The sequence below is a fragment of the Molossus molossus genome, unplaced genomic scaffold, assembly GCF_014108415.1.
Source record: "Molossus molossus isolate mMolMol1 unplaced genomic scaffold, mMolMol1.p scaffold_m16_p_26, whole genome shotgun sequence".
NCBI classification, from domain to species: Eukaryota; Metazoa; Chordata; class Mammalia; order Chiroptera; family Molossidae; genus Molossus; species Molossus molossus.
In genome coordinates, this window is record NW_023425362.1 from 3,917,147 (window position 1) to 3,933,452 (window position 16,306).

Consider the following 16,306-nt stretch of genomic DNA (forward strand, 5'->3'; position numbering starts at 1 on the left):
AATTGTACAGGACCCACTTTTCTTGGTGTGGTGATGCTTCAGTGTTTTAAAAATGTACCAAAGAGCCCGGCCGGTGTGGCTCAGTGGTTGAGCATCGACCCACGTACCAAGGGGTCGCCAGTTCGATTCCTGGTCAGGGCACATGCCCAGGTTGTGGGCCCAATCCCCAGTGGGGGGCATGCAGGAGGCAGCCAATCAGTGTTCTCTCTCATCAATGTTTCTATCTCTCCCTCTCCCTTCCTCTCTCTCTAAAAATCAATAAAGAAAAAATATTTTTTAATTAAATATAATCCAAAGAAAGTTTATTGAAGTCAACGAAGACTTTAATTTCCATATTAATGAACACACGGAGTACCAGGGGAATTGGTCATTTCATGTGGAGACACAGCCCAGTGAAGTCACTGACTTTTCATGGACAGGAAAGGGTCCTGATCATGTGACTTTAGAGGGAGACCGACCAGACTGGCTTCTGACGCGTCCATGCAGCACTGAAATTCAGAACACAACTCGGCAACGTTGGCAAGACCCGAAGGGCAGAAAGCCAAGGACTTTCTATCCAGCCAGGCTGGCCTTCAAGTTGAAAGGCTGCCAAGACTTTTGTTTGTGTTTTGTTTTTAATCCTCACCCAAGGATATTTTGCCATTGATTTTTTTCAGATAGAGTGGGAGGGGGAGGGGGAGAGAGAGAGGAACATCAATGTGAGAGAGAGACATCGATTGGTTACCTCCCGCACGACCCCGACCAGGGCCAGGGACCGAACCAAAATCGAGGTACACGTCCTTGACCAGAATCAAACCAGAGACTCTGGTTCACACACCGATGCTCTAACCACTGAGCAACCGGTCTGGGCTACAAAGATGTTTCAAATCTGTCAAGAACTCAGGAAATGGGCTCCCATGATCCATTCATGCGAAACTATTACAAGCTCAACCCCAGTCGACCAGAAGCCAGCTAGGGCCACTTTGGCACCAACACTGAGGCAGGCACCTCATATAATTAACTACAGAGTAAAACTGAACCAGGATAAGGTTGTCGGGACAGTTTCAGTAAACTGTCCAATAAAGCAAATACAGACTGCAGTCTCTCGGCCTGCCGGGATTGGTATAACACAATGAAACTACAAGCACACACTGCTTGGAGTGAGAGGGAGCTTTGCAAGGGAGCAAATGCTCCAGATCTTTGGACGCAGTCCCATTTATTTGCAAATTTGCACCTCCAGGTTACAAGCGGATTTATGTAAATTATTTCCTTGATGATGTTTCTGCAGACCATACACCCTAGCTTTGTCTCTTGCTTTTTATGGGAGGAGACTTTGAAGCCAAAAGATAACAAACCCTTATTCAAATGCAAATAAAGCACTCAATGCACCTGGGGGGCCTGGTTTCTGAGAATGCATTAACACAAGGTTGAGAGTGCATTAACACAAGGTTACAAAACATCCATCTTCCAACCCCCAAACCCCACAGACTTCACCAGGTACAGTCGAGAGGAGGCGGGATCTGGAATGAGCTATCAGATGTTCTCGTTCATCGTAGTGGGGACTTCAGATGAATTGAAGAACATCATTTACAGCTGATAGGTTGAGGAGACGTTTATTTAACCGCGTAGAAGTAAAACTTAGAAAGGAGAATGAAACTCTGCTGTTTGAGATGATGTAGAAAACCCAAGAGAATGGATGAAAAACCCCCACAGACCATAAGAGGGTTCAGCGTGGCAGCGGGTGTACTGTGAATGTACAAACATCGATAGTCTTGCCCGGCTGGTATAGCTCAGTGGATTGAACATCGTCCCATGCACTGAGAGGTCCCGGTTCGATTCCTGGTCAGGGCACATGCCCGGGTTGCGGGCTCGATCCCCAGTAGGGGGCGTGCAGGAGGCGGCCAGTGGATGTTCTGTCTCCTCGATGTTTCTATCTCTCCCTTCTGTCTCTAAAAAAAATATCAACAAACATCAATAGTCTTTACCGACACACATGGCTGGCCACCTGTTAGAAGCTTTTGGGCAACCCCATTTACAGTAGCAACAAGATTCGGTGCCCAGGAGTAATCCTAATAAAATATTCAATACCCACTTAAGTTTAAAACCCCCGAAGACAAAAAGAATTGAGACACAACATGGTTCGAGTAGGGATGTTTATATATATATATATTTTTTTTTTTTTTTAATTGATTTTTTAAAAGGGAGAGAGATAGAAACATCGATGTGAGAGAAACATCGATAAGCTGCCTCCTGCTCAACCCCCATGGGGGTTTTGAGCCCACAACCCGGGCATGTGCCCTGACCGGGAATCGAACCAGGACCTCTCAGTCCATGGGATGACTCAATCTACTGAGCCACACCGGCTAGGCTGGGTAGGAAAGTTTAATATTATAAAATTATTATTATGCCCTAAATTAATTTATAATTTTAGCATCATCCCAGTAAATACGCCCACTGATTCCCTGATTCTCGGATAAATTCCAAATGGGTCAAAAGCCTAAATGTAACATGTGAACTATAGGCACTGAAATAAAGCTCAGTTGACTCGCTTTATAACCTCAGAGTCTCGAGCCAAGATTCAAACATCCAAACTGCAGAGGAAAACATTCTACTACATACAGAGGTTAAAAGTCTGCGTGGCCCAGAAAAGCCCCAGTAATGCCCACCTCTGAGTGTGGACTGTGCATAGTGACTTCCTCCAAGGAGGACGGAAGGGAACGGAGGGCAAGTCCCAGCGGAGGGACCTGGCCAGAATGCCTCCGCCAAGTGGTCCACTCAGCATCGCAGGGGTCAGTCCCCTGATAGGATGTGGTGAGAAGGCACTTCCCCTCTGTGTCCTCCCAGACCCACAACCCCACTGTGACCCTGAGAAAAACATCAGACAGATCCCAGGGGAGGGACATTGCACAGAATTCCTGCCCAGTCCTCAGCAGTGCCCAGGTCATCCAGGCCAGGACCCTCTGAAACGGTCCCGGCTCGGAGCAGCTGAGGAGGCATGGGGACTCGCTCTGACCTGGGATCTTGGATCGGGTGCTGGGACAAAGAAAGGCCATTAGCTTAAAACTAAGGAGACCCAAAATAAGTAGGTGTTCTGCACAAGCAGGTTGAATGAACGAACAAACGAACGAATGAGCAAGGCCAAGTTACCGCCTCTCTGTTTCTTTTCCGCAGAAAATCGCCTTCATGGTAGCACTGGGCCTGGTCACAACGGAACACTTGGAAGGTAAGGTGGCCGCAGCGCGGGGCTGGGGCTGGCCCACACCACGGGGGCCTGGGGCGGCCGGTCTGCTGGAATCAGACGGGAGCGGCGGGTCTCCGGATCCCCCTGGGTCAGATGGCAGTGCCCGAGTGTGGAACCAGCTTCTGGGAGGCCTGCCCAAGTGCCAGCGGGGGTGGTCATCCCAGAGACCGACGCACACTCCCCTGGCTCCGTGACTGTCCGCACAGAACCCAGGTGGCAGGCGGGCACTTTGGCGTCTCAGTGGAGGGACCGTGCGGGCCCCGCCCCCAGTTGGAGGCGGCACTGGGAAGTGGTGGGAGGCAGATGCGCAGCCAGACTGCCCGGCTCCCTGGTTAACAGCTCGAGCCCGGGCGAGTTACTCAGCTTCTCGTGTCTCGGTCTCTTCATCTCTAAAATAGGATAATAGCCGACCCTTCCTCGTGGGATTGTGGCAGACCACCCAGAGGAGTGCCCAGCACCCCACCTCCCTGCCTGCGGGCTTGCGTCTGCATAAGTCGAAGTCAGAACCTTACTTTATTTGAGCTTCGGGTGGCGTGACCTCACGGGTCTGTGTGACCTGACTGAGAAGCGCCGTTGCAAATCAGCTGTGAGCGTCACCATGGAGTCGCAGGGCCTGGGGAGCACAGGCACCGGCCCTCCTGTTGCACTTGTGGGGACGCTGAGATCAGAGACTTTGACTCAGCTGCCCGGGGTCACACAGCCAGGCAGCGCAGGCCCAGGCTGGAATCCGGGGCTCCTGACCGCCAGCCCAGAGCGTGTTCCATGATTCCAGTCTCGCCTGCTGAAGACATTTGAGAAAGTGAGAACACCCCCCCATAAGTCTGGATCCGGGCTTCCCCTTCAAGTGCAGGCAGGGAAGGGATGGACGGAAGAGCACAGTGCCTGAGGCACTCCCGCCTGTACGCTGAGGCCGAGGTTCTCTCCAGCGAGGTGTGTGAGTCCGAGGCCCACGGAGGGCCAGGGACCTGGGGAGGTCACAGCCCATCGGAGCCAATCTTCCCGTGAGAGCTGAGCCAAGCGGGCCTGGGAGGTGGGCCCAGGCCTGTCCGCGGCGACCTCCCTTTGGTTCCCTGGAGACCTGCTCTCCGGTGGCAGCTGGGGCCTGGTGGTGGGCAGGGGAGGACGGGCCCGTGGCTCAGCCTTCCAGACCTCGGCTCTGCTGCCTGCTGCAGGTGGGGAAGTCCACGTGAGCAACCCGCCGTCGGGGTTGGAGGCCTTCTCCGAGCCATCCCTTGGGGTCGGAAGGCTCCGGTTCGAACTTGAGTGGAAGGGGTTCGGCTGTGCTTGGTGACCTGTGAGCACTGGTCACGCCTCGACTTTGGAGCCCTGGAGGCGGCAGGGGGACTGGCCCCGCGTTCGGGTCCTGCCCATGCTGCTTAGAGCTGGGTGGCCTTGGGCAGGCTCCGTCCCACTCTGAACCTCGGTATCCTCGTCTACGGCACGAGGAAAACGGCAGCTTCACATGTTGCGGGGTGTCGTGAGGGCCGAGAGCAAGGTGCTGTGCGGATACGCTTGTGAGGGTTACTGTGCTTTTTGTCAGTAGCCCTCAGTTTTGCAAACCCTCCCCCTGCCCGTGACACTGGAAATAGCTGTTTGCACAGAGGGTCTGAGGGGCCTTACAGGAAACACACAGATACGACGGAGAAGGTTTAGAAGGAAGGATCGGGTCCCAGAGCCAGAGTTTGGAGAACAGTGTCAGCAGACACACACAGCAGCCGGGGAAGGTCCCGCCTGGCGGCCAGGGCCGGAGGGACAGAGGGAAGAATTGCTTTGGTCATTGTCCCTGCACGCAGCCCACGCCGCTCCAGTCCTCGGGAAGGAAGGCTTCGTGCTGGGGTTTGTGGGGTGGAGGCCTCCTGAGCTGCAGGTCTGTCCCTGGTCCCCCAGGAGCCCCGAGCCTGTCTGCAGCTCAGCCAGGCCGGCATCTGACCAACGGGCACCTGTTGTCCTGAGGGTCCCGAGAGGGATAGCCCCAGGCTGGATGATGGCACAGAGGGGACCCCGAGCTGACAGTGGGTACCTAGATCCAGGCACCTGCCACCTTCCTGCCAACCTGCCCTCCAGCCTGAGCCCAGCAGAGGGAGCGATGCCTGGAGACCCCAACTTGCCCCGGGCACCGTGGGGCTCGGTGCCCTGCAGACGGGCTGTGGGACCGGAGGGGCAGCGGTGGCCTGGGCGTGCGGGGCGGGGGAGGGGAGCATGCGGGGCTCCAGGGCAGCGTGGCGACGTGGCGTGTCCCTTGCAGAGCTCCAGAGCAAGCGTCAGGAGCGGAAGCGGAGAAGCACGGCCAACCCTGCCTACAGCGGCCTGCTGGAGACGGAGGTGAGGCCGCCCGCGGCGGGAGGGGCTCCCGGCTGGCCTCCGCGTCTGCCCTGCTGGGTGGGAGCTGGGGGACCGTATCGTGTCCTTCAGCCGGGCCAGAACAGTGGCTTCCCGGTTCTTCGCCCAATTACCAGGCCTCTCTCCGGTCACGGGCAATGGGGAGTGACACCCTGGGGTTGTTCCCTAGATCAGAAGCAATCGTTCTAGGGCCCCAAAGTAGGGGGCAGCCGTCTGGGGTGGAATGATGTCCCCAGAGGCCAGTGAGGCCCCGCAGGGCCTGGAAGACAGTCAGGGAAGTGTCCTGGTCGCCTCCCCGGGTGTCGGTCAGTCTGGGCCGGTCGGCCCCAATCCATGTCTCGTGAATGGGAATTCGACTGGGAGGGAGGAAGCCTGCCCCTGAGACCGGGTCCCCAGCACTGTGCCCGTGTGTAAGAGGGTCCCTGAGTTTCTCGCCCTCCACCCGGAGGTGGCGGCTTCTCTGAGGACCCTGCTCCCGTTGCTGTGTTCACGAAGGACACCATCTCTCTGCCCTGATGCTGCGGGGCCAGACCCTGGCCTTGACGTCTGGCTGGGGCCAGAGGCAACCTGATGAGCAAATCAGGAGCCAAGGCGGAGCCCTGTGACCTTGGGCCCTGGGCACCCACGCAGCGTCCAGGGCACCCTTCCGCGGGCTCCTCAGCCCTGACCCCAGCCCGCCCACACCCAGTGAGCCAGGCTTAAAGCCAAACACGTAACTAGAACAATCGTAGCCAAAGCCACTGTGAACCACCGAGGTGGGGGCCAGCGTGGCCTGAGAGTGTAGAGCCCCTCTTCTGGAATGTACCAGAAACTTCCATCTACCCACGATACACAAGGACCATGCTTTGTCCGGCACCAGGACTCTGGGCCACGTGCCGAAAGGGGTTTGGGAGCTAATCCGTAACAGCCCTGGTCCGCCCCCCATCCCCGGCTCTAGACAGACGCATGGGGAGCCCGATGTCCCTGCTATCCCTGGTTTGCCCCCGTGCGGGTCCTGACATGTCCTTCCTAGTGTGAGGACCTTCCCACCAGGAGCGGGATGGACTCCGCCCTCGTGAGGGGCGGGGCCTCTGTTGACCTGCCCCTGCCCACTCTGCTGTCCCCATGTCTGCCTCCGGCTGTGGGTGCCCAGAGCCTGGGTGGGGAGCCCGTCCCGGGTGAGTCCTGGGCAGAGACAGTAGCCTGAGGAGGGCTCCACGTGACGGGTGGTTTGGTTTGGTTTTCTGTCCCCTGCAGAGGAAGCGGCTGGCCTCCAACTATCTGAACAGCCCCCTGTTCCTCACAGCACGAGGTAAGCAGGGTGGGCGGGGCCCGCTCTGGGTGGGGCTTTGGGGGTTCTCGGCTCTGTGAGTACCCGGCCTGCCCTGCCCACAGCGGCAACATGGTGGTTTTCTAGTGGGCAGCACGTTGCAGACCCTCCAAGCCGTGGCCTCCTCCATCCTCGTCGCTGCTCTGGGAAGGAGGGCTGTGGCCCCATCTGACAGGTGCAGAAACTGAGGCCCTGAGCAGGGGAGCAGGCGAGGGTCACTCGCAAGCCCAGACCAGGGCTCCAGGATGCCCCCTCTGTCCCACTCCTGGGTGTGGTCCTGAGCAGAGCCAGGCCCGTAGTGCGAAAGGCCACTGAGGCAGGACCCGCCCACCATAGAACTGACCCGGGTAGAGGCCAGGAGGGGCCCTCGCCTCCCCCATCACAACCCCCAGCACCTGCCTTTGTGGCGTGTGCTTCCTGGACCTGCCCTGTGGCCCTGCCCGGCCACCACCTGCCACCACACAGCCCCAGTCTCTCCTCCCCCACATGGGCAGCTGGCTGGGCTCATGGCTGTCCCCACAACTCGCTCACCCCCATGTGCCTGCCCTGGGCGGCCAGGGAGCCCTGGTCCTCGGCCCAGCCCTGCCTCTAGCTCGCTGTGTGGTCAGGGCCAGACCCTCGGCCCCGGGACCCTTCGGTACACAGGGCACTGGGCCCCCAGCGCTGGTGGGCTGGGGCCGGGCCCGGAGCCTCACCCTGGGAAGCATGGGCACCTCCTGCCTCCGCCAGCCGTGCCCCGTCAGGACCTCCGGGTCCGAGACACCAGCATCCACAGACATAGCCACAGACACAACCAGGCGGGCCTTTTGTTTTCAATGAGAGGGAAACAAGTGGTCTTGGGGTCAGGAAACGACTCCTCTTCTTGGCCTCATGTGGCTTCTGACATGTCCTGTCACCTCCTTGGGGCTTGGTTTACTGATAGATCAAATGGGCCCGGAACAGCGCCCGCCTCTCAGAGCTGGGGCAGCCCCCAGGGGGCGCACACGACGACACTGTGAACTGTGGGGTGCTGTGTGCCCACGAAGCGGTCCTTCCCACGGGCTGCATTGTCTGCAGACCAGTGTCGTCATTGAAACGTGTGGTTTGGCGTCACTTATTAGAATCAGAGTGGGTTATGGGCAAAACCGAAGTTATAAACGAGTCACATGCTTCCACCGGAGTGATGGTTCTCTCCACCGGCAGCTGCTGTGTTCCTCCAGAACTCAGGCCACGATGAGCCTGGTCCATGGTGGTCCTGGCCATGGCCAGGGCAGAGACCCTTACTCCCATCATGCCCTGGGTGAGAACAGCTGTCACTGGGTCTGTGATGCTCCCATCATGCCCTGGGTGAGAACAGCTGTCACTGGGCCTCTGATGCTCCCATCATGCCCCGGGTGAGAACCAGCTGTCACTGGGTCTGTGATGCTCCCATCATGCCCCGGGTGAGAACCAGCTGTCACTGGGTCTGTGATGCTCCCATCATGCCCCGGGTGAGAACCAGCTGTCACTGGGTCTGTGATGCTCCCATCATGCCCCTGGTGAGAACCAGCTGTCACTGGGTCTGTGATGCTCCCATCATGCCCGGGGTGAGAACCAGCTGTCACTGGGTCTGTGATGCTCCCATCATGCCCCGGGTGAGAACCAGCTGTCACTGGGTCTGTGATGCTCCCATCATGCCCCGGGTGAGAACCAGCTGTCACTGGGTCTGTGATGCTCCCATCATGCCCCCGGTGAGAACCAGCTGTCACTGGGTCTGTGATGCTCCCATCATGCCCCGGGTGAGAAACAGCTGGCACTGGGTCTGTGATGCTCCCATCATGCCACGGGTGAGAACCAGTGTCACTGGGTCTGTGATGCTCCCATCATGCCCCGGGTGAGAACCAGCTGTCACTGGGTCTGTGATGCTCCCATCATGCCCCGGGTGAGAACCAGCTGTCACTGGGTCTGTGATGCTCCCATCATGCCCCGGGTGAGAACCAGCTGTCACTGGGTCTGTGATGCTCCCATCATGCCCCGGGTGAGAACCAGCTGTCACTGGGTCTGTGATGCTCCCATCATGCCCTGGGTGAGAACCAGCTGTCACTGGGTCTGTGATGCTCCCATCATGCCCCGGGTGAGAACCAGCTAGTCACTGGGTCTGGATGCTCCCATCATGCCCCGGGTGAGAACCAGCTGTCACTGGGTCTGTGATGCTCCCATCATGCCCCGGGTGAGAACCAGCTGTCACTGGGTCTCTGATGTTCCCATCATGCCCCGGGTGAGAACCAGCTGTCACTGGCTCTGTGATGCTCCCATCATGCCCTGGGTGAGAACTCGGCCACACTGTGCCTTGTGGACTCCAGTCCCGATTGGTGCTCCCCAGATGCCCACTAACATGTTCACCCTTCTTCCCTGTGCCAGCCAATGAGGACCCCTGCTGGAAGGTATGTGTCCCCTCTCTTCATACCTGGGGGGTGGGGCATGCTTTCCACATCCAGGTAGGGTCACTCCTGGCAAGGCTGAGGGGCCCCAGTGTCCTGCTGCCCTGGAGCGGAGCAGAGGGCCTTTTGCACCCAGTCCACCTTCCAACCTCCCTGGCGGTTGGGCGTGGCTGCGGGGGCAGCCCCCAGTTCAAGCTGGAGCCCTCCCTGCCTGGCACTGAGGACGCAGGGACCCGGGAGCCATGTGGCCTGGGTGCCAACTGGGCTCTTCCAGGCTCTTCCAGCCTCACTGTGGGATCATGGGCAAAGCTGCCCCTCTCTGCCCACCCCTTGAGGGGTTAGACTGGGCAATCCCCAGGGTCGTGCCCCATACACCCACATTTCTGCGACCCTGTGAGGCCCCGCCCATGCATACGTGCGTCCTGCACCCAGGACATCGGCTGGTCCTGACCTCATTTGAGCTCGTGGCTCGGAATGTACCCAGGGTGTCGGCCGAGTTTAGGTCTAACTGACAGTTCCCCAGCCCTGCGCGCCTGCAATGGTCCGGCTGTGAGGAGCACAGCCGATGGGTGTAAACTCCGGCTGTGCTGGGCTCTTTGCCACGAGGAGCCTCCGCTGTCGCCGGTGGGTGCCGGCGGGCCTGGCAGCGTTTGCCGCAGCCACCTGTGCCCAGCCCCGCAGGCACGGGGACGGGAGGCGCCTCAACCGAGCTGTGGCCCCGCAGAGCCCACGGTGCTGGCCGGGCCTTGGTTTGCAGGTAGGGACCCGGGTGCTGGTCCAGGCTTCACCTCCAGCTCACTGTGTGACCTGGGGCAACAGCTCACCCTCTCTGGGCCCTTGAACTGAAAGCAGAGGTGAGGACAGGGTCTCTGGGGCCTCCTCCAGGGACAGCCCTGGGATCCAGTGTCCCAGTGGCGTGGGTCATTCCCATGAGAGCCCGCTGGTCCCTCCAGGTCTGCAGGCAGAACATGCTGATGCTTAGAGAGAACCGACGTAACGTGTGGGGGAAGGGCTTCTGCTGGGTGGTGGGAGCTCATGCAGATTGTGCAGGTCGCAGGGGGCGTGGTGATGAATGGCTCCTTGCCCCCGGGGCTGTCCACGGTGTAGCTGAGGCTCGAAAGGGAGTGAGCTCCCTGTCTCTGGGGGTGTGCAGGTAGAGGCTGACAACAAAATGAGGATGACTCGGTAGAGGAGGGTCTGAGGAAAGGGGAAGCTGCCGTCCACTGGGCTCCTACCCAGATGGCGCCTTGTCTGCCTCATCCTGTCGAGTGCTGCCAGCAGCCGCGGGCAGATGCGGAGGCAGAGGGGGCAACAATCTGCCCCGGGTGTTGGAGACGCCAGGTTAGGCCCAGGTGCTGTTGAGAGGACCGAAGACCGTGAGACACGCACATCCTTCCTCCCCACGCAGTGCACACATAAGGACCCCACAGAGGGGCACTCGGTGAGCATCAGCCTGCCACACCCCCAGGATGGAGACTCCCAGTCTCCCAGCAGGACCCCCTGCCCGGCCCCCACACTGGGAGTCCTGCCTCAGGGCGGAAGCACCAGGGTACTGGAGCCCCTCCGTGCCCAACTCCAATGCTGTGCCCCGGAGCTACTGAAAAGCCTGCGTCACCAGCAGGTAGGGGCGGTAGCTACCTGGAGACCCCACTCACCCCCTGGCCCCCTCTCTTTCAGAACGAGATCACCCACGATGAGCACTGTGCGGCGTGCAAGAGAGGGGCCAACCTGCAGCCCTGCGGCAGCTGCCCAGGCGCCTACCACCTCAGCTGCCTGGACCCGCCCCTCAAGACCGCGCCCAAGGGCGTGTGGGTGTGCCCCAGGTGCCAGCAGAAGGTACTGGAGTCCACACCCTGCGTGCCTGGGGCAGGCTCTAAGGAACACGCGGTATTTTAGGAAAAGACTTAAACTGTGTACCTTTTAAACCCAGAGTCTTGCTCGGGGGAATGTAGTCTAAGAATATAATCCAAACATAGATAAAATCCTTGCCCTGGCCAGTTTGGCTCAGCGGTTGGAGCATCGGCCTGCGGTCCCGAGAGACTCGGGTTCAGTTCCCGCTAAGGACACGTACCTCGGTTGCAGTTTGTCCCCGGCCCTGGTTGGTCATGAGGATGGCAGCCACTCGATGTGTCCCTTTCACGTCGATGTTTTTTTTTTTCTCTCTCTCTCTCTCTGTTCCTCTCTCTCCCTCCCATTCTACCTGAACAAAAAATGGAAAAATGTCCTTGGGTGAGGATAAAAAAAAAAAAAATCCTGTGCACCAAGAAGCACCCCCACCCTTGTTCGTAAAAGGGGAAAGATGGAAACAGCCTAATGTCCCACGGATAGAAGATGGTGACACGAACCTCAGTGCCTGCACCCAGTGAGATCTGTGATCATGGAAAATGATTTTTTTTTTACAGAGACTTTGCGGTTCTTTGGGACTTGTTCACGCTATGGAATTAAGTTTAAAAATGCAAATAACAAACAGGCTTTATAGTCTGTACAGTTTGAGCACCAGCTATATCCGCTGTGTGCAGGTGAAAACCCAGGCAGAGTCCTTCCGAGTGATCGTCTTGTGTGTGGGTGGGTGGTGAGGGCAGCCCTGGTTGCTTTTTTTTTTTTTAATTTTTTTCCTTTATTGATTTTAGAGAAAGAAGAAGGGAGAGGGAGAGAGAGAGAGAAACATCGATGAGAGAGAACATCAACAGGCCGCCTCCTGCGTGCCCCCAACTAGGGGTTTGGCCCACAATCTGGGCACGTGCCCTGACCGGGAATGGAATCGGCGACCTCTTGGTGCAGGGTCGACGCTCTGCCACTGAGCCACAGCGGCCGGGCCAGCCCTGGTTGCTTTATAAAGTATGCTTCCCGCGGAACGCCCTGCTTGTACACATTAGGGTGTTCGTTGTCCCTATTTCAAAAATCACTGACGCTGCGGCTTCCGCTGTCCCAGGTTTGGCGGTGTGGGGCTGTGTGTCGCTGGGGGCTGTCCCCTGGGGGCTCCAGCCCCTGCAATGTGACTGCCTGGGGGTCACGGCTCAGCACAACGGTAGAGCTGCACGGGGTCACTGATTTGTCCCCGGCTGCTCTCAGGTCCCCAGGGCATGGCAACAAGACAGATGATGGTTTATTTATCCGCTTGTTCAAGAAGAATTCGGGCCTGCTTGGGCCAGGTCCTGCCCTGTCTGAGCAGCCTCTGTGTCAAACCCGAGGCAGGTGGCCCCATCCCCTGGTCACAGCTGGGGAGCCTGCAGCTCAGAGCTTGTGCCTTCTCCGGGGCCACACACAGGGCGTGGGGAGCCCCCACCTGCCTGCTCATTTTCCCTCTGCCCCCCAGGCCTTAAAGAAAGAGGAAGGTGTGCCCTGGACCGGGATGCTGGCCATTGTGCACTCCTACGTCACCCACAAAACAGGTAGGAAACGGGGCGGCACTGCTCCCTTCTCTCAGCACACCTCCCGCCCTCCGGACCCCCTCTGGGCCCAAGGGAGGCTGCTCCGGGCCAGAACTCTGCAAAGAGGGCGCCTGGGACGGGTCCTGTGTGCAGGGCAGTGACTATGGAGATGGCATTCTAGTCCCCACGCGTCCAGCCGGGCCCCGGGCTCCTGCTGACCTGCCCTTCTTGGCGTGCCTGGCCCTCTCTCTAGTCAAAGAAGAGGAGAAGCAGAAGCTGCTGCAGAGAGGCAGCGAGCTGCAGACTGAGCACCAGCAGCTGGAGGAGCGGGACCGGCGCCTGGCCTCCGCCGTGAAGGTGCGCTGGGGCCAGGGCTGGGGTGAGGGTGGGGGAGGGACTGCCCTAGAACCACAAAATGTAGATCCAAAGGGTCAGTAACTGGTTACTGAGGTTCCAAAAGAAGATAGAATTGCCAGTGTCACTCAGCGAGTCAGAAGGTGGAGAATGCAGTGTTCATTCAACAAATAGTTATCAATTGATTGGGCATCTGACTCTGCTCCTTCTCTGCTCTGTGACCTTAGCAAGGCCCCGGCTACCTCTGAACCACCATTTCTGGTTGTGTAAAGTGAACATACTGATTTCTACTCTGTAGGATGGTGATAAGACGATGGTGATGATAATGGTGGTGATGGTGGTGATGGTGATTGTGATGATGGTTATGGTGATGATGGTGATTGTGATGATGGATGGTGATGGTGATTGTGGTGATGATGGTGGTGGTGGGGATGGTGATGTGATGGTGATGGTGATGGTGGTGGTAATGGTGATGATGGTGGTGGTGGTGGTGATGGTGGTGGTGGTGGTGGTGATGGTGGTGGTGATGATGTTGGTGATGGTGGTGGTAATAGTGATGATGATGGTGGTGGTGGTGATGGTGGTGGTGGTATTGATGGTGATGTGATTGTAGTGATGGTAGTGATGATGATAGATGGTGATGGTGATTGTGGTGATGATGATAGTGATGGTGGTGGTGATGATTGCGATGGTGGTGGTGGTGGTGGTGATGGTGGCGGTGATGATGTGATTGTGGTGATGGTGGTGACGATGTTGGTGATGGTGGTGGTAATAGTGATGATGATGGTGGTGGTGGTGGTATTGATGGTGATGTGATTGTAGTGATGGTGGTGATGATAATGATAGATGGTGATGGTGACTGGTAATGATGATAGTGATGGTGGTGATGGTGATTGTGATGATGGTTATGGTGATGATGATGATTATGATGATGATGATGGTGGTGGTGGGGATGGTGATGGTGGGGATGGTGATGTGATTGTGATGATGGTGGTGATGATGATGGTGGTGGTGGGGATGGTGATGGTGATTGTGATGATGGTTATGGTGGTGATGATGATTGTGATGATGGATGGTGATGATGATGGTGGTGGTGGTGATTGTGATGATGGATGGTGATGGTGGTGATGATGATGGTGGTGGTGGGGATGGTGATGTGATTGTGATGATGGTGGTGATGATGATGGTGGTGGTGGGGATGGTGATGGTGATTGTGATGATGGTTATGGTGGTGATGATGATTGTGATGATGGATGGTGGTGGTGGGGATGGTGATGTGATTGTGATGATGGTGGTGATGATGATGGTGATGGTGGGGATGGTGATGTGATTGTGATGATGGTGATGGTGGTGATGATGGTGGTGGTGGTAATGGTGATGATGGTGGTAATGATGGTGGTGGTGGTGGTGGTGGTGGTGGTGATGGTGGTGGTGGTGATGGTGGTAGTGATGGTGGTGGTGGTAGTGATGGTGATGTGATTGTAGTGATGGTGGTGATGATGATAGATGGTGATGGTGATTGTGGTGATGATGATAGTGATGGTGGTGGTGATTGCGATGGTTGTGATGGTGATTGTGATGATGGTTATGGTGATGATGATGATTGTGATGATGGATGGTGATGATGATGGTGGTGGGGATGGTGATGTGATTGTGATGATGGTGATGGTGGTGATGGTGGTGGTGGTGGGGATGGTGATGATGTGGTGATGATGATGGTGATGATAATGATGTGACTGTGATGATAATGATGTGATTGTGGTGATGGTGGTGGTGGTGATGGTAGTGGTAGTGATGGTGATGTGATTGTAGTGATGGTGGTGATGATAATGATAGATGGTGATGGTGGTGATGATGATTGTGATGGTGGTGATGGTGGTGGTGGTGGTGGTAGTGATGTTGGTGGTGGTGATGATGGTGGTGGTGATGGTGGTAGTGATAGTGATGTGATTGTAGTGATGGTGGTGATGATAGAAGGTGATGGTGATTGTGGTGATGATGGTGGTGATGGTGGTGGTAATAGTGATGGTGGTGGTGGTATGGATGGTGATGTGATTGTAGTGATGGTGGTGATGATAATGATAGATGGTGATGGTGATTGTGGTGATGATGATAGTGGTGGTGGTGGTGATGATTGTGATGGTGGTGATGATGGTGGTAATGGTGGTGGTGGTGGTGGTGGTGATGGTGATGATGGGTGGTGGTGGTGGTGATGGTGATGGTGGTGATGGTGATGGTGATGGTGAGTGATGGTGATGGTGATGTGACTGTGGTGAAGGGGAAGAGCAGAAGACTGGCCATCTGAAGGTCTCATGCAGCTCCAGAGCTGAGACAGAGCTGGCTCTGAGCTCCATCCAGGAGGAGGAGAAACAGACGTGGTTGACTAGGTACCGTTGCCGCCGTGAGCAGAAGGTTCCCATGCTCCCGCGCAGGCACACTATCTCCAGCCCTGAATTTAAAACAAACTTCAGTGTGTCTGGCTACTGTTTCATTTATTTGTTGGCTGCTGCCCGGCTTTGGTGAGGCCCTCTGCCTGGTTTCTTTCAGTCCTCTGCACTAGAGGGACAGGCTTCGGGAGAGGGGCTGAGGGGTGGCTGCCCAGGATGCTGCACCGTTGAGTTCTGAGACCCTTCTCTTTTGCCCACCCTCCCCCGACAGAAATGCCTGGAGCTTAAGACGAGCCTGCTGGCCCGGCAGAGGGGCACCCAGTCGTCCTTGGACCGCCTGCGGGCCCTCCTGAGACTGATACAGGGCGAGCAGATGCTCCAGGTCACCATGACGACCACCAGCCCCACCCCGCTGCTGGCTGGGCCCTGGACCAAGCCCTCAGCAGCAGCCATGCACTCGGCCCTCCAGCACCCCCAGGGGCACAACTGACCCCGAAGGACCCATCTTCACACCCATGGAAAGTCACTGGGCCTCTGCTCACAAGACCTGAGGGTTCTGTCAGCCTTAATTGATAAACACTATGAATTTCAGACAAAAATAAAACCAGACAGAAAAAGACGGAGAAAAGAAGGGAGGGGGAGCTGGGTGGGAGTCCTGGTCCTCGAGCCCGGGCGCGTGGGAGCGGAGTCCTGCCTCCTGCACGTTCACACAGGCCAGCCAGGCCTCGGGCTCCGGCTCCGTGCCCGTGGGGAGGGAGCCGGGGACCAGACGTAGCTGAGCAGTGCAGGTAGGTGGGCAGAAGTGGGTAGTGAATCTAGGTAGGACCCCAGGCCCCTCGCTCGCGGGGCCGCGCCTGGGCCTGGGCACTCCGGTGCCGCTCCGGAACGCCCGGGCCTTCTGTCAGTATTATTCCAGTAAGAACCGC

General features: G+C 57.3%; 1 protein-coding gene across 3 annotated transcripts in view; it reads left to right on the forward strand.

Moving 5' to 3' along the window:
- Window positions 1-16,039, forward strand: part of PHF21B (PHD finger protein 21B) — an 82,757-nt gene extending 66,718 nt beyond the window's left edge. Inside the window, exons 6-13 of one of the 3 annotated variants that reach the window (XM_036278229.1) lie at window positions 3,151-3,202; window positions 5,466-5,542; window positions 6,797-6,851; window positions 9,249-9,271; window positions 10,946-11,104; window positions 12,585-12,660; window positions 12,893-12,996; window positions 15,652-16,025. In XM_036278229.1, coding sequence (XP_036134122.1) covers window positions 3,151-3,202; window positions 5,466-5,542; window positions 6,797-6,851; window positions 9,249-9,271; window positions 10,946-11,104; window positions 12,585-12,660; window positions 12,893-12,996; window positions 15,652-15,870 — 765 coding nt within the window. In that variant the 3' untranslated portion in view covers window positions 15,871-16,025. Of the gene's footprint in view, window positions 1-3,150; window positions 3,203-5,465; window positions 5,543-6,796; window positions 6,852-9,248; window positions 9,272-10,945; window positions 11,105-12,584; window positions 12,661-12,892; window positions 12,997-15,651 lie in introns of all 3 variants that reach the window. The other 2 variants (XM_036278228.1, XM_036278230.1) reach the window with 2 other exon arrangements.
- Window positions 16,040-16,306: the final 267 nt, after the last annotated feature.